Here is a 21,389-nt window from a genome sequence, read left to right on the forward strand (position 1 = left end):
GGTCAGTCCCATCTGGGATGGAGAGCTGCAGTGTGTGGGGAATGAATCCCGCCTCTTCTCCTGCCGCAGAGGGTCCTCCAGGGACCAGCCCTGCACCCACGCGAACAGCGCTGTTGTCACCTGCACACGTAAGGACTCAGGGAGGGGTGCTGAACGCTGGGGTGAGCTCCAGCCTGAGCGGGGACAGGTTGTGCCTGTTGAGACAAGAGAAGTGGGCTGTCTGTTCCCACAGGCTGGCAGAGAGGTGACCTTCCTGGGGGATCCTATAGAGGGCAGGGCTGGGCTGCTGCCCAAGGACAAGGAGGGGTCATGGGTTGGGAGGGCTCAGTGGGATCATCGTGTTGTTCCACAGGGGACACAGAAAGGCCCGAAGGCAGAGGATAAGCTGGGTGGAGGGCAGGGCAGGTTGTGGTCCAAGGGAGCTGGGGGCTTTGTGGAGAAGCAGCAGTGTGTGCTTGGGGGAGCCTTGGTGGGGCAGGTCTCTTCTCAGGGTGCTGGCAGGGGAGGAGCAGGTGCCCTAGGTGGGCATGGGCCAGGGGCAGGTGGCAGCTGGCTGTTGGGGTAGAAGGAGGTGCCAAAGGCTGTGGGGCCACAAATGACCCAGCAGGGCCAGAACTGCAGCCCCCAGCCTTGCAGCACCCGTGAGGATAGAAGGGACCCCTGCACTGCCCTGGGGACAGACTTGGAGGCGAGTGGGCTCCCACCCTGGCACCTCTGATGCCACCCGGGCGGGGGGTCCCCCAGACACACACTGCTGGGGCTTGGCGCTGTTCTAACTGGTCCTGTGTCAGTGTTTGAAGGTGCTGTGGAGGTGAGGCTGGTGAATGGCGGCAGGCGCTGTGCTGGGAGAGTGGAGGTGAAACAACAGGGCCAGTGGGGGACGGTGTGTGGTGACGAATGGAGCATGACCGATGCAGCAGTGGTTTGTAAGCAGCTGGGCTGTGGGTCTGCTGTTGGAGCTCCTCAGTATGGACACTTTGGGGCAGGATCTGGCCCCATTTGGATGGATGATGTTGGCTGTACTGGCACTGAGTCTGCCCTGTCTGACTGCAAACACAAAGGATGGGGTGAAAATAACTGTGAACACACTCTCGATGCTGGAGTGACGTGTTCAGGTAAGTGGACAGCCCATTCTTCACCTTTGGCTCTGGGATGGGCGAAGGGACCATGGCTGTGCCCTCAGGGAGCAGCAAGTGGACACCAGAGTAGGGCCCAGTGATGCTGGTCTAACTGCCAGGCTGGGACTGTCATTGCTGATGTCCCCAGTCCTTGGGGAAGGCCCAGAGGGAGCCTACCCACTGCATGCACAGGCTGGTACTGAGATATCCCTGGGGCTATGAGTAGTCCTGTGGGGACATGACCCTGTGCAGGCAGCACTGATGAACTGCCCAAGCCCTCCTGCCTGCCCATGGTTCCCCGTGCTGCCTCATGTCATGGGGGCTTTGGCAGCAGTTACTGATCCTCATCTGTGCCTGCTGGTCTCTGAGAGCTGGCATGGACCCAGTGAGAGTCTCCTGCCCCTCTGTCCGGCCATCCATCTGGGTTGTGGACACCTCCAGGTAGAGCACTGTGTCCCTGACTGAGGACACCCTCCCCCCGAGCAGACATCAGAGGGATCTGGACAGGCACCAGGCATGATGGCAGCTGCACCATTTCTGTGCTCTGTGACATCTTCTGCCTAAAATGAACCTTCCAACACCCCAGGAACACCCCTGGGATCAGGGGGTGCTTCCGGTTGCATCAGGGTGATGGTCCTGCCTGGTCCCAAGCTCTGCAGAGGCTGAGCAGGCTGCAGCAGTCATTATCATCTGGGTCAGTTGTCCTGGATCCAAACTGCTCACACTACAGTGGTCCTGGGGCGACCACGCCAGGCCACGCAGGGGACCTTGAGCGGGAGCAGTTTGTCTGAGGAGTACCTGTGGCTGTGAGTCTGCGACAGACACATACCCTCGAGTGGCTGATGCTGTAGAGATGGGGTGCATGGGGGTCTGGATGTGCCTGTGTCACCAACACTCCCCTAACAACTTCCTCTGAAATGTGCAATGGACAGTTTGGTCACGGCATGCTTGGAGATGATGCAGGATGTGGGCATTTAACTGCCAGAGGTCTCTGGGAACTCCCAGTTGGTTTGTTTTTTTCCAGGATTTGTCCGGCTGGTGGAAGGGAAGAGCCACTGCTCAGGACGTGTGGAGATCCATGATGACGACCAGTGGAAAAGTGTCTGTGATTCACATTTTAGTCCCAAAGCTGCTGATGTGGTCTGCAGGGAGTTGCATTGCGGCGTGGCCCTGCCTGTCGCTGGGCCAGCTCACTTTGGAGAAGGGGTCAGTCCCATCTGGGATGGAGAGCTGCAGTGTGTGGGGAATGAATCCCGCCTCTTCTCCTGCCGCAGAGGGTCCTCCAGGGACCAGCCCTGCACCCACGCAAACAGCGCTGTTGTCACCTGCACACGTAAGGACTCAGGGAGGGGTGTTGAACACCAGGGCTGTGCCAGGGGTTGGGGAACACAGCAAGGACCGTGCTGGGCCAGTTGTGAGGGCAGGAGGGATGATGGCATTGTCTGCAGCATGAAAATAGTGCAGAAGAAGAAAGGCATGCTGTCCATCTAGCCTCTCCGCCAGCTACTGAGGGTACATGAGCACCAATCCACCCTCTCTCCTCCTCCTCTGTCCCCAGAATACACAGGGTTCAGGCTGGTGAACAGCAGCACAGCGTGTGCAGGGAGGGTAGAGGTCCAGGTGCTGGGGACCTGGGGGACCCTCTGTGCCTCCCACTGGGATCTCTCGGATGCCCATGTTCTCTGTCGTCAACTCAACTGCGGGTTTGCTGAGTCCGTTCCTGGAGGAGAGCATTTTGGGAGAGGGACTGGCCCTGTCTGGAGAGACTCATTCCACTGTGATGGGACAGAAGCCCATCTGGGACAGTGCCCAGTGATCACCCTGGGGGCCTCACCATGCTCCCACGGGAACAACGCTGCTGTCGTTTGCGCAGGTGAGTGCTGGAAAAATGCTGCATAACACCATTTGCCCTTTGTGTGTGACGTGGCCACCCAAAGCAGGGGTCCCACGGCAGTGCAAGGCTGAATTTCTCCCTGGAGAAACCCTGGCTTCCCCAGGAGCCACCTGGAGGGCTTTGCCTGCTCAGAGTGACCGCTCTACTTTGGGAGAGCTGAGGGCTGAACGGAGGCAGGCATCTGCCCCCAGGGCAGTGGCTTAGGCCCCAGCACCACCAGCAGGCCTGGGCTCCTCCATTCTCCTACTGTGGGACAAGGCCAGAGCAGGGCTGCAGGGCTGTGCTCCATCCCTCTGGCTGCAGACAACTGCATCCCATCCCCAGAGAGAGCTCTGCAGAGCCTCATCCCACCAGCCAGGCAGCAGGTGCCTGGGTGCCCCCAGCAGCAGCAGACCTGGCTGTGAGCTGCAGAGGGGACCCAGGTTTTGCCCTCGCTTCTCATCAGCAAAAGGCTCAATCTTGTTGTGTTTGGTGGGAAAATCCCCCCTCGCCCCGCTCCCTGAAGGATGCCATGCTCCCCGGTGCCACCAATGGCTGTGGCATCTCTGCTCTCCCCAGGCTCAGCCGGCTTTGCATCCCTGCGGCTGGTGGGTGGAGGGAGCCGGTGCGATGGACGAGTGGAGATCTTCCAGAAGGGGACATGGGGCAGAGTCCTGGATGACCAGTGGGACATGCAGGAGGCCAGCGTGGTGTGCCGGCAGCTGCGGTGCGGAGAGGCAGGGACAGCCTACAACCCCCCAAAGCCTGAGCGAGGGACCGGCCCTGTGGGGCTGCGAGGGGTCCGGTGCGCAGGGCACGAGGCCAGCCTGGCCCTCTGCAACACCTCCCTGCCCGAGAGTGCACCGGCGGCAGGGGTTGCGGAGGACGTGGGAGTCATCTGCTGGGGTGAGCGGCGCTGCACGGGCCCCCCAGGTGATGGGGTGGGTGGGCAGCCGGCCCCTGACAGCAACTGGGGTTTCTGCCCACTACAGGGAGCCGGAGGGTCCGGCTGGTGAACGGGTCCGGGCGCTGTGCTGGGAGAGTGGAGATCTACTACCAGGGCATCTGGGGGACTGTCTGTGACGATGGCTGGGACCTGTCTGATGCCGCCGTCGTTTGCCACCAGCTGGGCTGTGGAGGGGCAGTGGAGGCAGCCGGCTCCGCTCAGTTCGGGGAAGGCTCCGGGCAGATCTGGCTGGATGGCGTGAACTGCTCTGGGGCTGAAGCTGCTCTCTGGGACTGCCCTGCCAGGCCCTGGGGGCAGCACGACTGCGGGCACAAAGAGGATGCGGGAGTCATCTGCTCAGGTCTGTGGTGGGAGCTGTAGTGGGAGCCTGGCTCTCGCGGAGGCCAGGACACAAGGAGAGACGGGCATGGCCAAGGCTGTTCATGGCTGCCTCTGAGCTCCTGCCAGAGCATGTCCTGTGGTCACCCATGCACGGGTACCCTCGGTCCCACTGAGGGTCCCTGGGGAGCTCAGCCATCCCCGAGGGTTAGCAGGAAGGGCAGGGTGTCTGTCCATCAGGGGCTTCTCTCTTCCCTTGGGTGCAAGGGGGACGTACTGGCCATGGCCCTACCCAGCTGTGGGCCTGGGGGGTGCAGAGGTGTCCTGGCTCCCACAGCCCCAGACCAGCCTGTTCCCTCTTGGTGCCTTTCCTCCCAGAGTTCGTGGCCCTGAGGCTGGAGAACAGTGATGGCTGCTCCGGGCGCCTGCAGGTTTTCTACAACGGGACGTGGGGCAGCATTTGCTCCAACTTGATGACTCTCGACACGGTGTCGCTGGCATGCAAGGAGCTGGGCTGCGGGGATGGAGGATCCCTGGAAAGAAGCCTGCCTTATGGCAATGTGTCTGGTCTTACATGGCTGGATAACATGCAGTGTGGGGAGAAAACCAGCTCCTTCTGGCAGTGTCCCTCTGCTCCCTGGAACCCACAGTCATGTGAAGACCCACGAGAGGAGATCCACATCACCTGCAATGGTAACTCTGAGCCACCTGGGCACCCCAGTGTCACTCCAGCTCCTGTTCCCTGTTGAGCACAGGCAAATGCAGAGAAAGAGCTTGGAGGGGCTTTTCCTTTCCATGTCAGTCCTTTCTGCTGCTGGTGGCAGAAAAGCCATCACAGCCACACACGTCCAGCAGCAGTTGCCACCCAGGTTGCCAGCAGCGCCTGGGGGAGGCAGAGGCATCTGCAGGTGAGGTCTCAGAAGAGACCAGACAGGGTTCAGAAGAGCCTCCCCTCCACACACACGCTCCTGCTGCTCTGTTAAACAGGGACCTTTTGGGGCTGAGCAGTTGGGGTCCCCCCACAATCCTGTGCATGTCCCCTCAATGAGCAGGGTTCAGTTGCTGCTGTGATCGAGATGGCAGAGGGAGGCACAAGCAGAGATCAGTCCTGCTCTCTTCTGCACCATCTCCCGAACCAGCCCTTTCACCACAGTGTTTCCTTCTTCAGGGAGACGCCCAGAAATGCCCTCGATCCCGCTGGCCCCGTGCCCCAACTCCACGAGGTGCACAGGTAGGGAGCTGGTCCTCTGTGGATGCTCCTTGTCTGGCAGGGCTCTGCCTGCTGTCTCAGTGCCATGGGAGGTCTTTGCCTTCTCCAGACAGGGAGAAGATTCGTGCCGTGGGAGGTGAGGACGGGTGCTCGGGCAGAGTGGAGGTCTGGCACCGTGGCTCTTGGGGGACGGTGTGCGACGACTCCTGGGACATGCGGGATGCTGAGGTGGCGTGCAGGCAGCTGGGCTGCGGCCCCGCAGTGTCTGCCCTGCATGAGGCTGCGTTTGGGATGGGGACGGGCCCCATCTGGCTGGAGCAGGTGGAGTGCCGGGGGACAGAGCTGTCTCTGCAGGACTGCTGGGCCCGGCCTGGGGATGGTGGTGCTTGCCGGCATAAGGAAGATGCTGCGGTGAACTGCTCAGGTGAGTGGCAGGGCTGGGACCCCTTGCTCAGGTATTGGCAGGGTGCTGGGGAAGACCTTTTGCCCCCTTGGTCCTGGCACGGCCTCTGACCTCCCAAGAGCAAGAATGTTCCTGCAGAGTGCAGGAGCCTGGTGCCAAGTGGGAGCAGCCTCGGTGGAACTGGATGTGTTCTGGCCATTGTCCGTGGGACCCTGCAGCCCCAGGGTTATCCCCTGGGCTGCCTGTGCCCTCCTGCCTGCCACCCGGAGCAGAGTCACTGAGCCCTTTCCTGGCCTCTCTTTCTAGCACTACAGGAGGGGCAATTTGGGTGGGATGTGTCAGGGACATCCACAGACACACACACAGTGTGTTGGGGAGGAGGCTCCCCGGTACTCGCACACCCACCTTCTCAGCCTGGCTCTCCTTTTCCTCCTCTTCAGCTACACCCAGGACAGCAGCATCCCCACCCCAAGCAGGTAACTTGATGTCCCCCTGCGGCTGGGTATCCCCAGGGCCAGACTGTGACCCACAGCTGGGTGGAAGGGGCTCCTTGCTGAGGTGTGAAACTCCCAGGAGAAGGCACTGGTGTGGTGGTGAGGGGGCTAGGGAAGGTTGTAATTTACTCATCAGGGTAGAAGCTTCTCCATCGCTCATCCCTGGGGCCCTCCACCCCCTGCTGCCTTGCGTGATGGGCGTCAGGAATGGTGTTTTTTCCACCTCACCCAGGCCTGGTGCTGGCCTTTCCATATTCTTGCCCACACAGATTCCCCCCGGGGCCGTCTGACTGGCAGCAGGAGAGTCTCAGTGCCTGTCATCATCTGCATCATCCTGGGGGCCCTTCTCTGCCTGCTCCTGGCCCTCCTGGCTGGGCAAGCACTAAGCACCAGGGCTGGGCGCAGAGGTTGGTCTTTCCACAGCGGTCCCAGGGGGAGATACCTCCTGGAAGGGCTGCGGGGTGTCAGTGAAGGGCACAGGCAGAGCTGGGGGGATGAGACCGTGTGCTGCCACCTGTCCCATGCACCACCCCATTGACTGCCTGGCCGTGGGGCACCAGCAGCAAGGGGTGGAGAGAACCCAGAGGTGGGGGGAGGTAGCGATGGGGCGAGGAGAGAAATGGCAGAAATGGCAGAGCGGGGCTGGGAGATATGTGAGCAGAGAGGAGATGGCCAAGGCTGGCAGTGCTCTGGGTAGTGCTGGGGGGGCTCTGGGACAAGGGAGATGATGGGAGGAGTGCAGGGCAGCAGGGTCCATCCCCGCGGTGTCAGGACCCCAGGCTGTCCCCTCTGCCCAGCTCTGCCCACCCCCTGGCAGGACATGGGCCCTACTCTAGACCCATGGGGCACATAGGGGAAAGCTCCAGGTGGAGGAAACATGGGAGCTGCTCCAGGGTCAGACAAGGGGTGCATGACCCTGGGGCCAGAGGGACATGACCACTGTCTCCGAAGGGATGATGGGAGGGGGATGCTGCCCCAGATAATCTCCACAGAGATGTTGCCCTCACTGGGGATGTGGCAGATGTGCCTGGACAGTGCAGTGGGGCTGTGCTGTCAGACCAGTCCTGGGCTGGCCCAAGGAACAGGTTTGGGGGAGTGCAGTGACATGCCATTGCCCCTCTGCCTGTCCCTGTGCCAGCCCTGCCTCTGTCCCCAGGCTCCAGGAGTGCTCAGGAGATGTTCCCTGAGGCTGTGTACGAGGAGATTGGTTACAGCCCAGTGTGGGAGAAGCAGGCGAGGTTTGGGCGCTCAGGTGGGTGAGGGTCATCCCTGGAGGTACATCTGCAGGACCCTTTCCCCTGGCCCCAACCCAGGGCTGATTCCCTGAATCCCCCGGCCCGTGGTCCTTGTGACGCTGGGGCCACGTGGTCTGTGGGGAGACCATCCAGGTCCTGGGCCTGGGAGGGGAGCTTTCTCCCCACCAGCTTTGCCTGTCCCGCTGGACATCCCCTCTCTTCCTGCCCCTGCACCCCATCTGACACCCGTGGAGTGAAGGAAGGGGCTGTCCTAGGGCAGCTCTGGGAGCACCTTTGAGACAGGGTTTGCCCCAGGGAGGCAGGGTGATTTCCCAGCCCTCCTCCCCAGGCAGCCCCACCTCTGTGGGTCCCCCTTCCCCAGCAGCACTGACTACGAGCCAGGTCAGTGGGGCTCACTTCATAATACCCACCGTGCATCTCTCCAGGCTCCTATTCAGAGGAGTCCCTGACCCAGCTGCAGCCCTACCCTGGGGTCAGCGAGGAGGAGGATGGTCTGGGATCAGCACCAGGTAACAGAGGCAAGAAGGAGTTGATCTCCCTGAAGACATGTGATGGATAGAAGTGTCACTCAGTGTCACTGCTGGAGATGGGGAGGACATGGGGGTCTCCTGTGGTGCTGCCAACACCAGTGTCTCAGACCTGTGTCCCTGCACATCTTCCCATCCTCTGCTGCGCAGGACGTATCTTCTCACTGTCACCAGCTCCCCTCTCCTTTCAGATGTTCTTGTCCCACCTGGAGGTGACCCAGCGGATGGCTATGATGATGCCAGGGAGGTTTCTCATCCGGAGGAGGATGCTGCCTCTGGGCAGGGAGACAGGGAAATGCCCAGGGAGCCAGAGGAGGGTGCAGAGCCCAGGGATGCCCCCAGAGGTGAGAGGCAAATTTAGCACTGCTGGTTCCTGGGGTGCCATCCCTGGTGCCATTCAACTCTCTGCTGTCCTGAGACCCCAGTCTCCTGGGAAGGGGGAACCTGTCCCGGGAGTTTTCCTTGGAGGGACTAGGGGTGGGAGAAGGAGCTGAATGTGGTGAGGAGCAGGGAGGAAGATGATGCATAGACCCCCTGGGGTGAACTGCATTGTCCTGCCTTGCTGCTTGCAGGGCCCAGCCTGCACTCCCGGAGAAGTGCTGGGGTCCCTGGAGCTGAAGGAGGCACGTGGCCCCTGTCCCTGGGGAGCATGGGCTATGATGATGCTGAAGAGGTGTCTCTGGCACATCCCCCTGAGGACACAAGGGCTGTGACACCGGAGCTCTGTGCACAACAGTCCCAGAGCCCCAGGCCATGAGAGCCCCTCCCTGCTGTGCAGCTGGGTGCAGCCAGGAGGGAGAAGAGGTCTGTGGAGCTGGGAGAGCCCTGAGCACCAGGGAACCATGTCCCTTGTCCCATTGGCAGCAGAAACCGCCTGGAGTTTCCTCTATTTTTATTCCCATTTTTATGCTGTGCATCATCTTTGTTCATAATACAACAGCTGTGTTCAGCTTTGACCCGGAGCTGGTGCTTGCCTGCCCAAGTGTCAGGGCATCTTCCTGAGCCTGAGAAGGAGGAGCAGAGAACAAAGTTATGGAGGTGGGGAATGGGCATGTCGCAGGGACAGCAGGCTTGGGGTCAGGCTGCGGGGCTGCGAGAGCCCATGGTCGCTGGGGAATAATCCTGCTGACAGAGACATTTCCATCCTACTGGCCACAGGCAGTTTCTAGTCAAAATGGCTCTCTGATAGGTCCCGTGATGCACTGCAGTGGGAGCACCCATTTCCTCGCCCTAGGGTTTCCCAGCTGCTCTTTGCCCCAGGCTGGTCCCACAGTGCAGAGGCCATGACGGAGCTGCCGTGTCAGGGTAAGCCCTGTCCTGCGGCCCCACAGAAGTGAGCCCTGAGGTGGCCGCAGTGCCCTGAACACCCCAGCCAGCCCCAGGGGGGAACATGGCCCATGGATTACCTCCCACCATGGTTAGGAGGCAGCTCTGCTCCCCACTGCCCCAGCACAGGGTGCAGAGCCGCTTTCTGGGACACATGGGGCTGGGATTCCCTCTCCTCATGCTCTGCCAGGACCCCAGTCTCCATGGGCTGCTCCTGCTGCCTTGGGCCCGTGCAGACCCTGAGCACTCTTGTCAAGGCACTGAGCTGCCATCTTCCTCAGCAGAGGCTGTAAGGCCCCACGGCAGCCCTGGGACCCCCTCCTCCTGCTCTCCTCCAGCCTCCACCCCTGCCCTCCTGCTGCCTCGCCAGGGATGTCAGTTTGGATTTGTGTCAGCATGGTACTTGTGTGCAGGAAGAAGAGGGATGGGAGCAGGGGGGGACTGGGGCACCTTTCCCCCAGCACTGTTGGAGGGCCAGGGGGAGGAGAAAAGATCCCCCGGAGATGTGTGCTACAGCCAAAAGCCGTGGTCCAGTCCCTGGCCTGGAGAAGGGCTCATCTGGGAGGATGCTCACGTGGGCACGTTTCCATGGCAGAGGAGATTTTGTGTCCCTCCCCTAGAAGAGGCACTGCTGGGAGCTGAGCCAGGGTTCCTCTCCCTTGGCTGTGGCTTTCACCTGCCCAGCACCCATGGGCAGAGAAACTTCTTATGTAGCAGCCAGTGACACCTGGGCAGGACCTGGCACCCAAACTGCCCTCCCTGCTCCTGCTGGTGGGTCTCCACACCCCTCCGGCACTTCCCCAAAAGGCTCCTCTGCTGCGGGCTGGAAGGTGCATTGGCTCTCTGTGGCAGGGTTCCCTGTGGGGAGTTGCTGGAGCTCAGTACTGCTGCAAGCAGCAGGATCTGGCCCTAGAGGAGAAGCGGGGAGGAGGTGCCTGTCGCCAACATCCTTTCCCACTTCAGCATTGCCCCATTCCCTGCTGGGATGTCCTCCACCCCTGGGGTGATCCTGGGGGGATCTGGGAGAAGCCCAGGCACACATATCCCTCTGCCCCATACCCCAGAGCATTCCTGCTGGCAGACCCCATGGGAGAGCAGCATTCCCAGGGTGAGACCCCCACGGTGATGGGTGACATACAGGGGTACTGCAAACACAGCCTCCATCCCCTGGAAAACTCCCATGGGGGCAAGCTCCAGTCCTGCATCTCAGAGAAGGAAGGTATAAAAGTGAAGTAAAGAAGTGGGGGGGAGTGTTATCTTCTGAACACAGGATGGTGGGGGCTATGGACAGTACGGACACTGACGTGCAGACTCAAGGTGCTCCAAGTGGGGACTGGGGAGAGGAACCCAGTGCCTGTCCTGTGCCACCTCGCTGCCAGCTCTGCCCTCCCACAGGGGTAATATTTCTCCCTTACTCTGGCACCTGGCAGACATTTTCCTCTTCCTCCTTAGGGAGATGAGCCACAGGCCTGTGTGTGCTTGAGGGGGGCAGCACGCCTGAGCAGGAAGAGCCTGTTTCATGGCATTTGGGGACCTGAACAGTCTGGCCCTGCAGGCTGGGTCCATTCTCTGCAGCAAAGCAAGATTGTCGCTGTAGCCCAGATCTGTGGTTGTTCCTGCAGCTCCCGAGGACCTGCCTGAGGGGGGTCACAGTGAGACCCCCGAGTCTCAGCACTGCAGGCCCCATGCTGGGCAGAGCTTGGCTGTTTAAAGCCCATAGGAGAGCAGCCTTATTTCTCTGAGTTTTGGCTCACCAGGGTGCTGGGCATGCTGCAGTGAAAGTCCATGTCTCATGCCCCATTTTGATTGTGGGGGTTATTGCCAGGGAGCAGCCGAGGCACCATCTCCTGGCCCTCACTGCCTGTGCATGGCTGTGGACAGACCTGTGACTCCGTGATGCTACCAGCACAGGGTGGACGGAGTCACCAAACACCCCAGCAGCAAGAGGTGGGCACTGGCCCCAGCAGTCCCACCTCTGCAGGGCTGTGCCTGACCTCAGCAGATCCAGGTTCCCTGAGCTGAGGTTCTGCTCAAGCCAGTGGCAACGGTGGAAGGAAAACTCCAGCTGAGAGTCCCACAGCCCTGCCCAGCTCACAGCCAAGCCCTGGGTGGGCAGGACAGGCCCACAGGGCCTGGAGAGGAGCAGTGTCCGAGCTCCAGCCCACACCTGCCTGAGGCTGGGCAGTCAGGGCAAAAGCACCATCCCTGGAGATGCCAGGGATTGAACCCAGGACCTCCCACAGGCGAAGCGGGCGCTCTTCCACTGAGCTCCATCCCCTTGATGCCTGCCAGCAGGAGAGACGCTCTTCTCCCGTGGTGCGTCTATGACAAGCACAGTCCTGTTGTCCCCTGGGTGCCCAGGGACCCTCTGCAGAAAATAGCACTTGAAGCCTTCTGAGATGGGGGAAGTTGGGCCTGCCTCTCTGCTGGGGTCTGGTCCTGGCACATGGCTGCACTGCAGAGCGCTGCCCTTCAACGTCTCTGCAGGGCAGTGGGACGGGAGGAGGCTCTTGTTGCTGGCACTTCTCCCATGCTGTGGCCAACTGCGGGGTGGGCTGATGGATCAGACAAAACCCCTGAGCCTCCTCTGCCACCCAGGACAACACCCCTCTGTGACACATCTGCCCCCAACTCCACAGCAGGAGCAGTGCAACAGGGTGAGGGAAATGCCCTCCCTGGGGTGAGGTGTCCTCAGGCTCTTATGGCATCCCAGGGCATGTGGTGGAGAGGACGTGGGGGCAGAAATCTTACACCCCCTCCTCCAGGCACTGGGCCTCCCCCTGCACCCTCTGTCCCCCAGCATCCCTGGAGGTGAACAGCAAGCTTCCATCTCCCTGGGGCTGAGGGAGTGGGCTGGGCTCAGGGACCTTCCCACTTCGTCAGCACTGTCCTGACAGCAAAACAGTGCCGTGGGACAGCCCTGGCTGGGGTCTCTGCGGCAGGGTGGGTGATGTGTTCAGCTGTTTACTCAAAGGTTGGTAGTTTGACCACGTGCAGGGATGGTGTCATCATGGTGGTAAAGCTGGGGCGATTGTGTTGCCCAGTGCCATAGATTTTTCCCTGCTGAGCCCCTGCCTGGCAGAGAGGGTTTGGAGGAATCAAAACCAGACCACAGTCACCGTGAACTTCTGGAGTGGTTGAGTGGAGTTAAGGGGACAGTCTGCTCGTCTATTCTGCTTTGCACACATGGCCCCAAAGCCCATCCTCAGCAAGGACTCTACCGTTCTTGCTCAAGAAAGACCTAGAAGGACTCATTCAGAGCAGTGATAATCATGCAGGCACCACCCCTGTTACTAAGCTTTTTCAAGCTCATGCTCAAAGCTGACAAGACAGCAACTGTTCTTGGAGTGATGGTGTCTCCCTCTCACCACTTCTCACTTGCGCTTAGTCACAACAAAAGCCAAACTTCTCTGGAGGTGCATGCCTGGGGAGCTGACTGTGAGGCAGCAGATCTTCAGGGGGCTAGGAAGTGCACATTGCTGTGGGACTGTCATCCAGTATGTGCCATTCCTTGGCCTGACTGGTTGACTGGGGAGATGCTCAGACTGGAGACAGAGGGGGATGTCCTGGGTCACAGTTGTCACTGTGTTTCTGATGGGTTTCTGTAGCAGCAAGAGGTTGCAAGAGGGGAGTCCAGCAGCTTGTTGGAGCTCATGAGCAAGTCTTTCTCCCCCTGGGCAGGGACTGATGGCTGTGAGGGGCTGCAGCTGGGCTGGACAGTCCACTCTGGTGGGTGAGCATCTTTGGCTATGGAAACTGGGGACAGTTGAGACACTTGTGCTGTGAGGCCCTGGCTCTGGTGCTGAGAGGATAGAGAACACAGAGGCATGTGCAATGCTCAGGAAATGCAGAGGGTGGTAAATGGGGAGAGTAAAAATTTCATCTAGTGGTTAAGCTGGGGCTGTTCAGAAGTCCCAGTGTGACAGCTGGTGACCTTCCACGCTAGACCCCAGGGGAGCCACTACTGCCATTTCTAACCTTACCTGTGCCCTTGCAGCAGGGAGAAGCCAATGCAGAGGGATGTTCATGTGGGGCCCCACAGGGGTCCCCTTGTGCCTCTTGTCTCCCTGCTGATGCCCTGAGAGGAGCATGTTTGTTTTTCATCCAACATTGCAGCAGGGGGCCTGTGGCAGTACACTCCCCCCCCACCCCCATCCTGCCAGCAGGAAAAGGAACTTCTCCAGGCAGGGAGAAGGGGAAGGAAACCCTGGAGGCTGCAGGTTGAAATTTGAACTGGCCAATCGAGACGTGCCAGGTACACTGAGGTGACCCTCTTGGCCCATAGGGATTAAATGACCACAGGTCGATTCGACAGGGGTATAAACGGGGTCCTGCCGGAGGACGTGTTGGCAGTCCTCCTCGGAGCAGCGGGTCTGCAGTCGGGGACTCCCCCTTGGGTCGGGGCACTGCCCGAGCTAACTCCTCGAGGGAGAGAGCCCTCAGCTTTTAGGTGAGTGATATGCGCATTTTGAGCCATCACTTTAAATCTTGGGGATTCTTAAGTCAGCCATGGAGTATTAATTCTCTTTACATCATGGAGCCTGTAGTTTTATAAAATGTTACCGGACTTCTAACTGACTTTTGCTGAAGAATAAATCTGAGTTTTAACACCTGTTGGATTTGAATAGTCATGCATCCGTAACAGTGGGAAGAGTTTAGGGGGAGCTGTGCTGGGCTGGAAAGTGCCCAGGAGAGAAAAATATCAGTGTATAGCTTGTAGTGTGTGACCATGCAGGGCAAGGACTCACACCGGGGGTTTGTGGTGCAGAGGCAGGGCTTGTGGAAAGCATGGAAGACATGAAGGTGCAGGAGGGAGGAGGAGGCTGGTCTGTGCCCTTGGTGGTGTGGACAGATGAGGAAGGTGGCTCGGGGCCTTCATCATCCCAATTTTTGTCCATTTCCAGCACTTGCCGGTCATCCCAGGTTTATGGGTGAGTTTTGCTGTGAGGACATCTCCATCTTCCTGCTGGGCCAAGGGCTGGTTTGCGGAAATAGACAGCCCTGCTCAGCCTCTCTCCTTCCCCAGACCCTGGCAGACCCTGGAGCAGAGCTTTCTGCAAAGCCCCACCTGGGACAAGGCTGGGGCAGGGGAGGCGTCGGGTGCTGGGGGAGGCTGCAAAAGTAGGAGGGTCATAAATCACAAATGGGGGAAATTTCCCTGCCCCGACTCTCCCCTTTCTCATGCTGTGCCTGCAGAGTGGGGCTGTGGGACCGTGTACGGGCAGTAGGGCTGGGCCAGCACAAGGACAGGGCGCTGACAGGGGCCATGAAGCAGCTGCCAGGAGGTGCCATCATGGACACTTGTTCTCAGAATTGCATACCAGAGGCTCATCACTGAGAACTTATAGCTATTTTGTCAAGTAAAAAGAAAATTAAAAAGCTTTAGTTCAACATCGAGAATACTAAGGAGTTCCCTTTCAGCACTGTCCTATTACTGCTAGTAGTGATAGTTCCATTAATTCCAAAAGGTCCTTGAGAGCTTTTGTATTTTCCCATGGCTCCAAACCTTGGGCTGCTCAGACACGGAAAGTACTACCTCAAATCTCTGCAAACCTAATCTCTCCCACCTTCATTCATCCACACTCTTTTATCCCAGGACACTTCTAACCATCATGTCAGCACTCTACTTGGTCTCTTCTTTATCTGGGTGAAGTCAGGGTGCTCCCTCGTAAAACATTCCCTACAAAAGTCTTTTCTACCTGCTGATCCTGCTTGTATCCCCTCACACAATGTACAGCTCCAACTTCCTTCTGCAGAGCTCCATGGGATGGACAGTTTTCCTGTTTCTTTCATGAGAAAAGGTGACAAACAGGAAAGACTCCTTGCCAGGAAGCCGCAGCCTTGTGTGTTGCTCTCCTGGTTCTTACTGGCACTTCATTCAGCCTCTGTCTTTCTGTATTGGTGGTTTTCTGTAACTAATCTTCATGGAGAGAAGATCTTAAAAAGACAACCATTTCATAAAAGATGGTCATAAAGGCCCTGTTGTAGACAACTACATTTGCCATGAGCTCTGGAGGGAGTCAGGAAGATAGTTAATAAGCACCAGGAATATGTGAGAATATCAAGGCCTCTTCTGAAGAATGAGTGGCTCTGAGCAGCAGTGATAGGCCATGTATAGGGCTCAGAGAGAGGGTCGAGGGATGTTGGTGAGAAACAAGGAGGTGGCCAATGGATTTAGCAAATTCTTAAACCTTCTCTGAGGCCAGAAATGGAAAGCAGTGGATGTCTGTGGATGGGGAAGAGGAGGAGGTGTGTCCTGGGAAGATGTCAGGAAGGAAGATCCCTCTTCTGCAACTCAGAGATGAAAGAGATTTTTCCATGTTGTGTGCGTGCCTAGGAGATGGAGAATGCCTGCTGATTCATGGGCACTGACACTTCAGAGAAGTGCCCGGCAGCACTGATTTTCCTGAAAGGGTATCACAGGACTACAAAATTACTGTAGAGGTTTGAAGGGACAGGACTGGACCCAGTATTGACCCCTGCAGTGCACCACTGGTGACCTGCCTCCAGGGAGATCTTGTGCCACTGATCACCATTCTGTGGGGCCAGCCATTCAGCCAGTTTTTCAATCCACCTCACTGTCTGCTCATCCAGCCTCTGCTTCAGCAGCTTCTCTATGAGGATTTTATGGGAGACAGTGTCAAAAGCCTTACTTATCTACCAAGGCAGCCATTGGATTGGAGGAGTTTATCAGGTTATCAGACAGGAATGGCATTTCCTTTCATCGGCTGTGCTCTGGGCCTCTGTGGTGTATCGGTTGGGGTCTGGCACTTGGACGGCCATGATGTTATGCCATTGTATAGCCCATAAAGATTTGGCCACGTCAAAAAAGGGATGCTAGGTGGGAAGTGCTACCAATTTTGAACATTGCTTGATAGCAAAGAAATAATAGTGGGCTCTTCCCAACTTCCATTGCTCTCAGCTCTGTTTAGCTATGAAATGCAGATGTCAAATGTTTTAATGTAAACATGTCCTGAGAACAGTTTCTCCATTTAAAGTCTTCATAGGTAATGCATTTTAGAAATGACTGTATAAATCTAGATTTACGTAGAGGGAGAGAAAGGGTAATCAGCTTGCTGTTCCATGTCAATGGCCAATAGAGAAAACAATCATGAGGATTTATAGAAAACCCTCAAAACTCTGAAAATTAAGACTTCTTAGACACTTATTACACTGAGCACTTTTCTTCATATGTTTCAAATTATACCTATCATCTCCACTCATGGGCTGATGCACTTGCCCACACAGGGGTGGCCGCTGCCTCCAAGATACCCTGAGGTAGTTGAAGACCTCATGCGGGACAGAGAAACGCGAGGCAGGACCGATGGCAGAACTTCTGGAGCATGAGCTGGTGGACAGGCAGGGTGCATCAAAGCCTCTTGGCTGAGAAAAGTGATTTCTCTCCCTTGACTAGCAAGGGAAGCCTGGGCAATTGCACCCAAGGTGTCTAGTGTTAGAGGTGATCACTCTCATCCCTGCCTTCACCTACAAGGCAGTCACCTGTAATTTACCATGCAGTGAATGAAAAATAAGCGTGTCTAGATGACGCAGAGTCTGCTTGAAGATGTGCCTGTAACCCAGATATGTTGGGGATGTTTGGTGCAGATTTGGCTATTCAGAAGGGAGCACTCCATTCCCTTTGTCTCTTTGCTTCCCTCTGCGAGTCGAGGGAGCTCGTGACTTCAGTGTGTGACATGCTGTCTGCAAAAGAGTGAATATGGGCAAACAAACAAAGTCCAGGACAGGGAACATTTTGGGAGGTCTTGGGATCTCTGACTAAACACAAAAAATGTGTTTTCTGTTAGTCTAACGTTATCCTCCGTAGGAAGCAGGTTTCAGTGGAGGTAATGTGGACTTAATACTTAGCTGAGGAATGTCTTTTTTTTTTTACTGAACTATTCCTTCCTTTGTTTTTGCTTGTTGGCAATTAAGAAACACCCTTCTGTGTCTGTGTGCCTCTCATTCTCCAAGTAAAACAGCTGGGAATTGGTGCCAACAGGCTGAAACATGCAGCTACAGCCTTCAGTGACAAAAGCTCAGATTGGAACAGGGCTGCTCCAAGTCCCAGGTGGCTGATGAGAGACATGGTAGGTTGAGGGTAGGGATGAAGACTGACCATAGGTTGTGGAAGATGAAGGCTGTGGATTTTCATATCTATTCAGACTGCATTAGGAGATGCACAGGATCAATATCAGTTAGAGATTGCTGATATCAATTCAGGCATAAGCAGAGAAATAACGTGGAGAAAAAGAAACCCTTTCTTGTTTTTGTTTAGTGTTCCTATCATTTCACTTCAATTACACTCCTGAAACTGCTCTAATTAACCACATCAGAATTGAAGACTTAAAGGAAAATGATGCACAGTGACTTGACTTATTAGGGTGTTTTGCATGTTAATGAGCCCTCTAGTGCTGACTTCCTGAACTGCAGATCCTGAAAGACTGAAGAAGCCCCTAGAGACTTAAAAGTCAGCAGCAAGCCTCCAAGTTTTCGAGCGTGTTAGTGGGCTCCAGTGAGGGCCATCCCTGAAAAGGCCATGGAGGGTATGACCAAAAATGGGACCATCCCTGGGGGCTGGTGAAGCAGGAAGTCAGAGGCACTGCTTAGAGGTGGAAAATGAAGCGTGGAATGTGGCTGTGAAAACCCTTGATGTATTTCACCAAGCAGGACAGTCAAGCCCTGACCCCCATTCTCTGGGAAAGGGGACCAGTTACCTCATGGGATGCTTGCGGCTCTTCCAAGGAGCAGTGGGGGTGTGCAATGCCGAGTGCAGGACAGGATCGACAGAGGGTGGGTGAGGAGGCAACAACGCCCTGGGGCTGTAAAGACCTGGTGTCTTCTCATGGGCCTCAGTGGAAGAGACAGCAGCCAGGGTTGAGAGGATAAGGATCTCACTTGTGTTGCCTGGTGATGATCCCAGCAGCTGCAATGCCCTCAGTCATCCCCTTTGCAGGCTGTCCTACACTGTCCTATGCCTGTGCTGGTTTCCCAGCAGACTTTTGCTACGGCCCCATTTCCCCAGGCCTGCCACACAGCAGGACTGTAACCATGCTTGAAAAACACTCAGGCTTTACACCAACCAAAGGGTTCAGAAGGAAAGCATGGAAGTGGGAAGAGAGCAGCTCAAGAAAGACCAAGAGCTGGTGCTCCCTGGCAGGGCTGCTGTGCTGGGACTCTTCTTCCCCTCTGCACACAGGCACTGCTCCCTGCAGCTGCAGAGAAGGTCTTGAAGGAAGGATCTCAGAAAAGCAAGTCACTGCAGGGCCCTTTATTTTGGGTAAATACACAGAGGGTATGGCTCCTCATTTTCACAGCCTGTGGGGCACACAAAATCTGGATAGAATGTGAATTAGAAACCAGAGGAAGAAACATTTCTTTGTGGAAAGCATTCAGAAAAGTAAAACAAAGCAAAAAGAGCAATCAAAAACCACACTCAGAAAATCACTATAAAAGAACCACCAGAAGACAGGCTGGACAAGTAATGAGATATGAGTCCTATGCAAGAGATAACAGGAAGTTTATTCCTTATGAAAAGCATCCAGTGATTAGTGATTCGACAAACCGTTGTCGAAGAAAAGGTCCCCGGCAGCCGAAACCTCATCGAAAATTATTTTTTCAGCAGCCGAGCCATTGTCGAAAATTTTTTATTTGGCATCCAAGCCCTCGACAAAGAAAAGGTCCCCAGCATCTGAGCCCTCGTCAAAGAAAAGGTCCCCGGCAGCCGAGCCCTCGTCAAAGAAAAGGTCCCTGGCAGCAGAGCCCTCGCCGAACAACTCATGGCGCTCGTCCTTCTCAGAGCCTCTTGCCAAAAAGGCAAACGTCCGGCTCCTTCTCCCACAAGGAAGGGCCCAGCCCTGAAAGCTCCTGCTGCTCTTGATGGTCCCTTGGTACCCTATCTACAGGCACAAAAGCACTGGGTGTCTGTGCTTTCCCAGAGACGGAACATCTCATGACTCTCAGCCTCGTCAGAGCCTCTTTCCGAAATGGAAAACGTTGGCTAGTTCTCCCGCAAGGAAGGGACCAGCCATGAAAGCTGTTGCTGGTATTAACCTATCCTTGGTGCCCAATCTACAGGCACAACAGCACTGGGGATCTGCGCTTTCCCAGAGAAGCAACATCTCATGGCGCTCGGCCGTGCAGAGCCTCTTGCCAAAAAGGCAAACATCCGGCTCCTTCTCCCACAAGGAAGGGCCCAGCCCTGAAAGCTCTTGCTGCTCTTCACGGTCCCTTGGTGCCCTATCCTAAGGCATAACAGCACTGGGGATCTGTGCTTTCCCAGAGACGAAACATCTCATGGCTCTCGTCTTCGGCAGAGCCTCTTTCCGAAGAGGCAAACGTCCAGATCCTTCTCCCACAGGGAAGGGCCCAGCTCTGAAAGCTCTTGCTGCTCTTCACGGTCCCTTGGAGCCCTATCTACAGTCACAACAGCACTGGGGATCTGTGCTTTCCAGAGAAGCAACATCTCATGGCGCTCGGCCGTGCAGAGCCTCTTGCCAAAAAGATAAACGTCTGGCTCCTTCTCCCTCAGGGAAGGGCCCAGCCCTGAAAGCTGTTGCTGCTCTTCACGGTGCCTTGGCACCCTATCTACAGGCACAACAGCAGTGGGGATCTGTGCTTTCCCAGAGACGCAACATCTCATGGCGCTCGGCCGCGGCAGAGCCTCTTTCTGAAAAGGCAAACGTCCGGCTCCTTCTCTCACAAGGAAGGGCCCAGCCCTGAAAGCTCTTGCTGCTCTTCACGGTCCCTTGGTGCCCTATCCTAAGGCATAACAGCACTGGGGATCTGTGCTTTCCCAGAGACGAAACATCTCATGGATCTCGTCTTCGGCAGAGCCTCTTTCCGAAGAGGCAAACGTCCAGATCCTTCTCCCACAGGGAAGGGCCCAGCTCTGAAAGCTCTTGCTGCTCTTCACGGTCCCTTGGAGCCCTATCTACAGGCACAACAGCACTGGGGATCTGTGCTTTCCAGAGAAGCAACATCTTATGGCGCTCGTCCGCAGCAGAGCCTCTTGCCGAAGAGGCAAATATCCAGATCCTTCTCCCACAAGGAAGGGCCCAGCCCTGAAAGCTCTTGCTGCTCTTGACAGTCCCTTGGAGCCCTATCTACAGGAACAACAGCACTGGGGATCTGTGCTTTCCTAGAGACGTAAAATCTCATGGAGCTCGGATGCGGAAGAGCCTTTTCCCGAAAAGCCAAACGTCTGGCTCCTTCTCCCACAAGGAAAGGCCCAGCCCTGAAAGCTCTTGCTGGTCTTAACCTATCCTTGGCACCCTATCTGCAGGCAAAACACCAATGGGGATCTGTGCTTTCCCAGACACAAAACATCTCATGACGCTCGTCCGCGGCAGAGCCTCTTTCGAAAAGGCAAACGTCCAGCTCCTTCTCCCACAAGGAAGGGCCCAGCCCTGAAAGCTCTTGCTGCTCTTCTCGGTCCCTTGGTGCCCTATCCTCAGGCACAATAGCACTGGGGATCTGTTCTTTCCCAGATACGGAACATCTCATGGCGCTCGTCCTCGGCAGAGCCTCTTGCCGAAAAGGCAAAGGTCCGGCTCCTTCTCCCACAAGGAAGGGCCCAGCCCTGAAAGCTCTTGCTGCTCTTCACGGTCCCTTGGCTCCCTATCCTCAGGCACTACAGCACTGGGAACCTGTGCTTTCCCAGAGACGGAACATCTCATGGCGCTTGCCTGCGGCAGTGCCACTTCCAAAAAGGCAAACGTCCAGCTCATTCTCCCACAAGCAATTGCCCAGACCTGAAAGCTGTTGCTGCTCTTCATGGTCACTTGGTGCCCTCTCTACATGCTCTGCAGCACTGGGGATCTGTGCTTTCCCAGAGACGGAACATCTCATGGCGCTAGGCCGTGGCAGAGCCTCTTCCAAAAAGGCAAACATCTGGTTAC

The 21,389-nt window shown here is 56.8% G+C and overlaps 1 protein-coding gene across 1 annotated transcript; it reads left to right on the top strand.

Moving 5' to 3' along the window:
• Nucleotides 1-2,696: 2,696 nt before the first annotated feature.
• On the top strand, nucleotides 2,697-11,203 carry LOC128138559 (antigen WC1.1-like; the record flags this gene model as incomplete). The annotated part of the gene is made up of 10 exons (XM_052779761.1): nucleotides 2,697-2,991; nucleotides 3,571-3,897; nucleotides 3,984-4,298; nucleotides 4,655-4,969; nucleotides 5,596-5,914; nucleotides 6,340-6,365; nucleotides 6,653-6,790; nucleotides 7,540-7,635; nucleotides 10,574-10,711; nucleotides 11,115-11,203. Coding segments are annotated over 10 exons (2,058 nt in total), but the record flags the coding sequence as incomplete, so codon positions are not given.
• Between the last annotated feature and the right edge of the window lie 10,186 nt (nucleotides 11,204-21,389).

The sequence above is a fragment of the Harpia harpyja genome, unplaced genomic scaffold (genome assembly GCF_026419915.1).
Source record: "Harpia harpyja isolate bHarHar1 unplaced genomic scaffold, bHarHar1 primary haplotype scaffold_55, whole genome shotgun sequence".
Taxonomy (NCBI): domain Eukaryota; kingdom Metazoa; phylum Chordata; class Aves; order Accipitriformes; family Accipitridae; genus Harpia; species Harpia harpyja.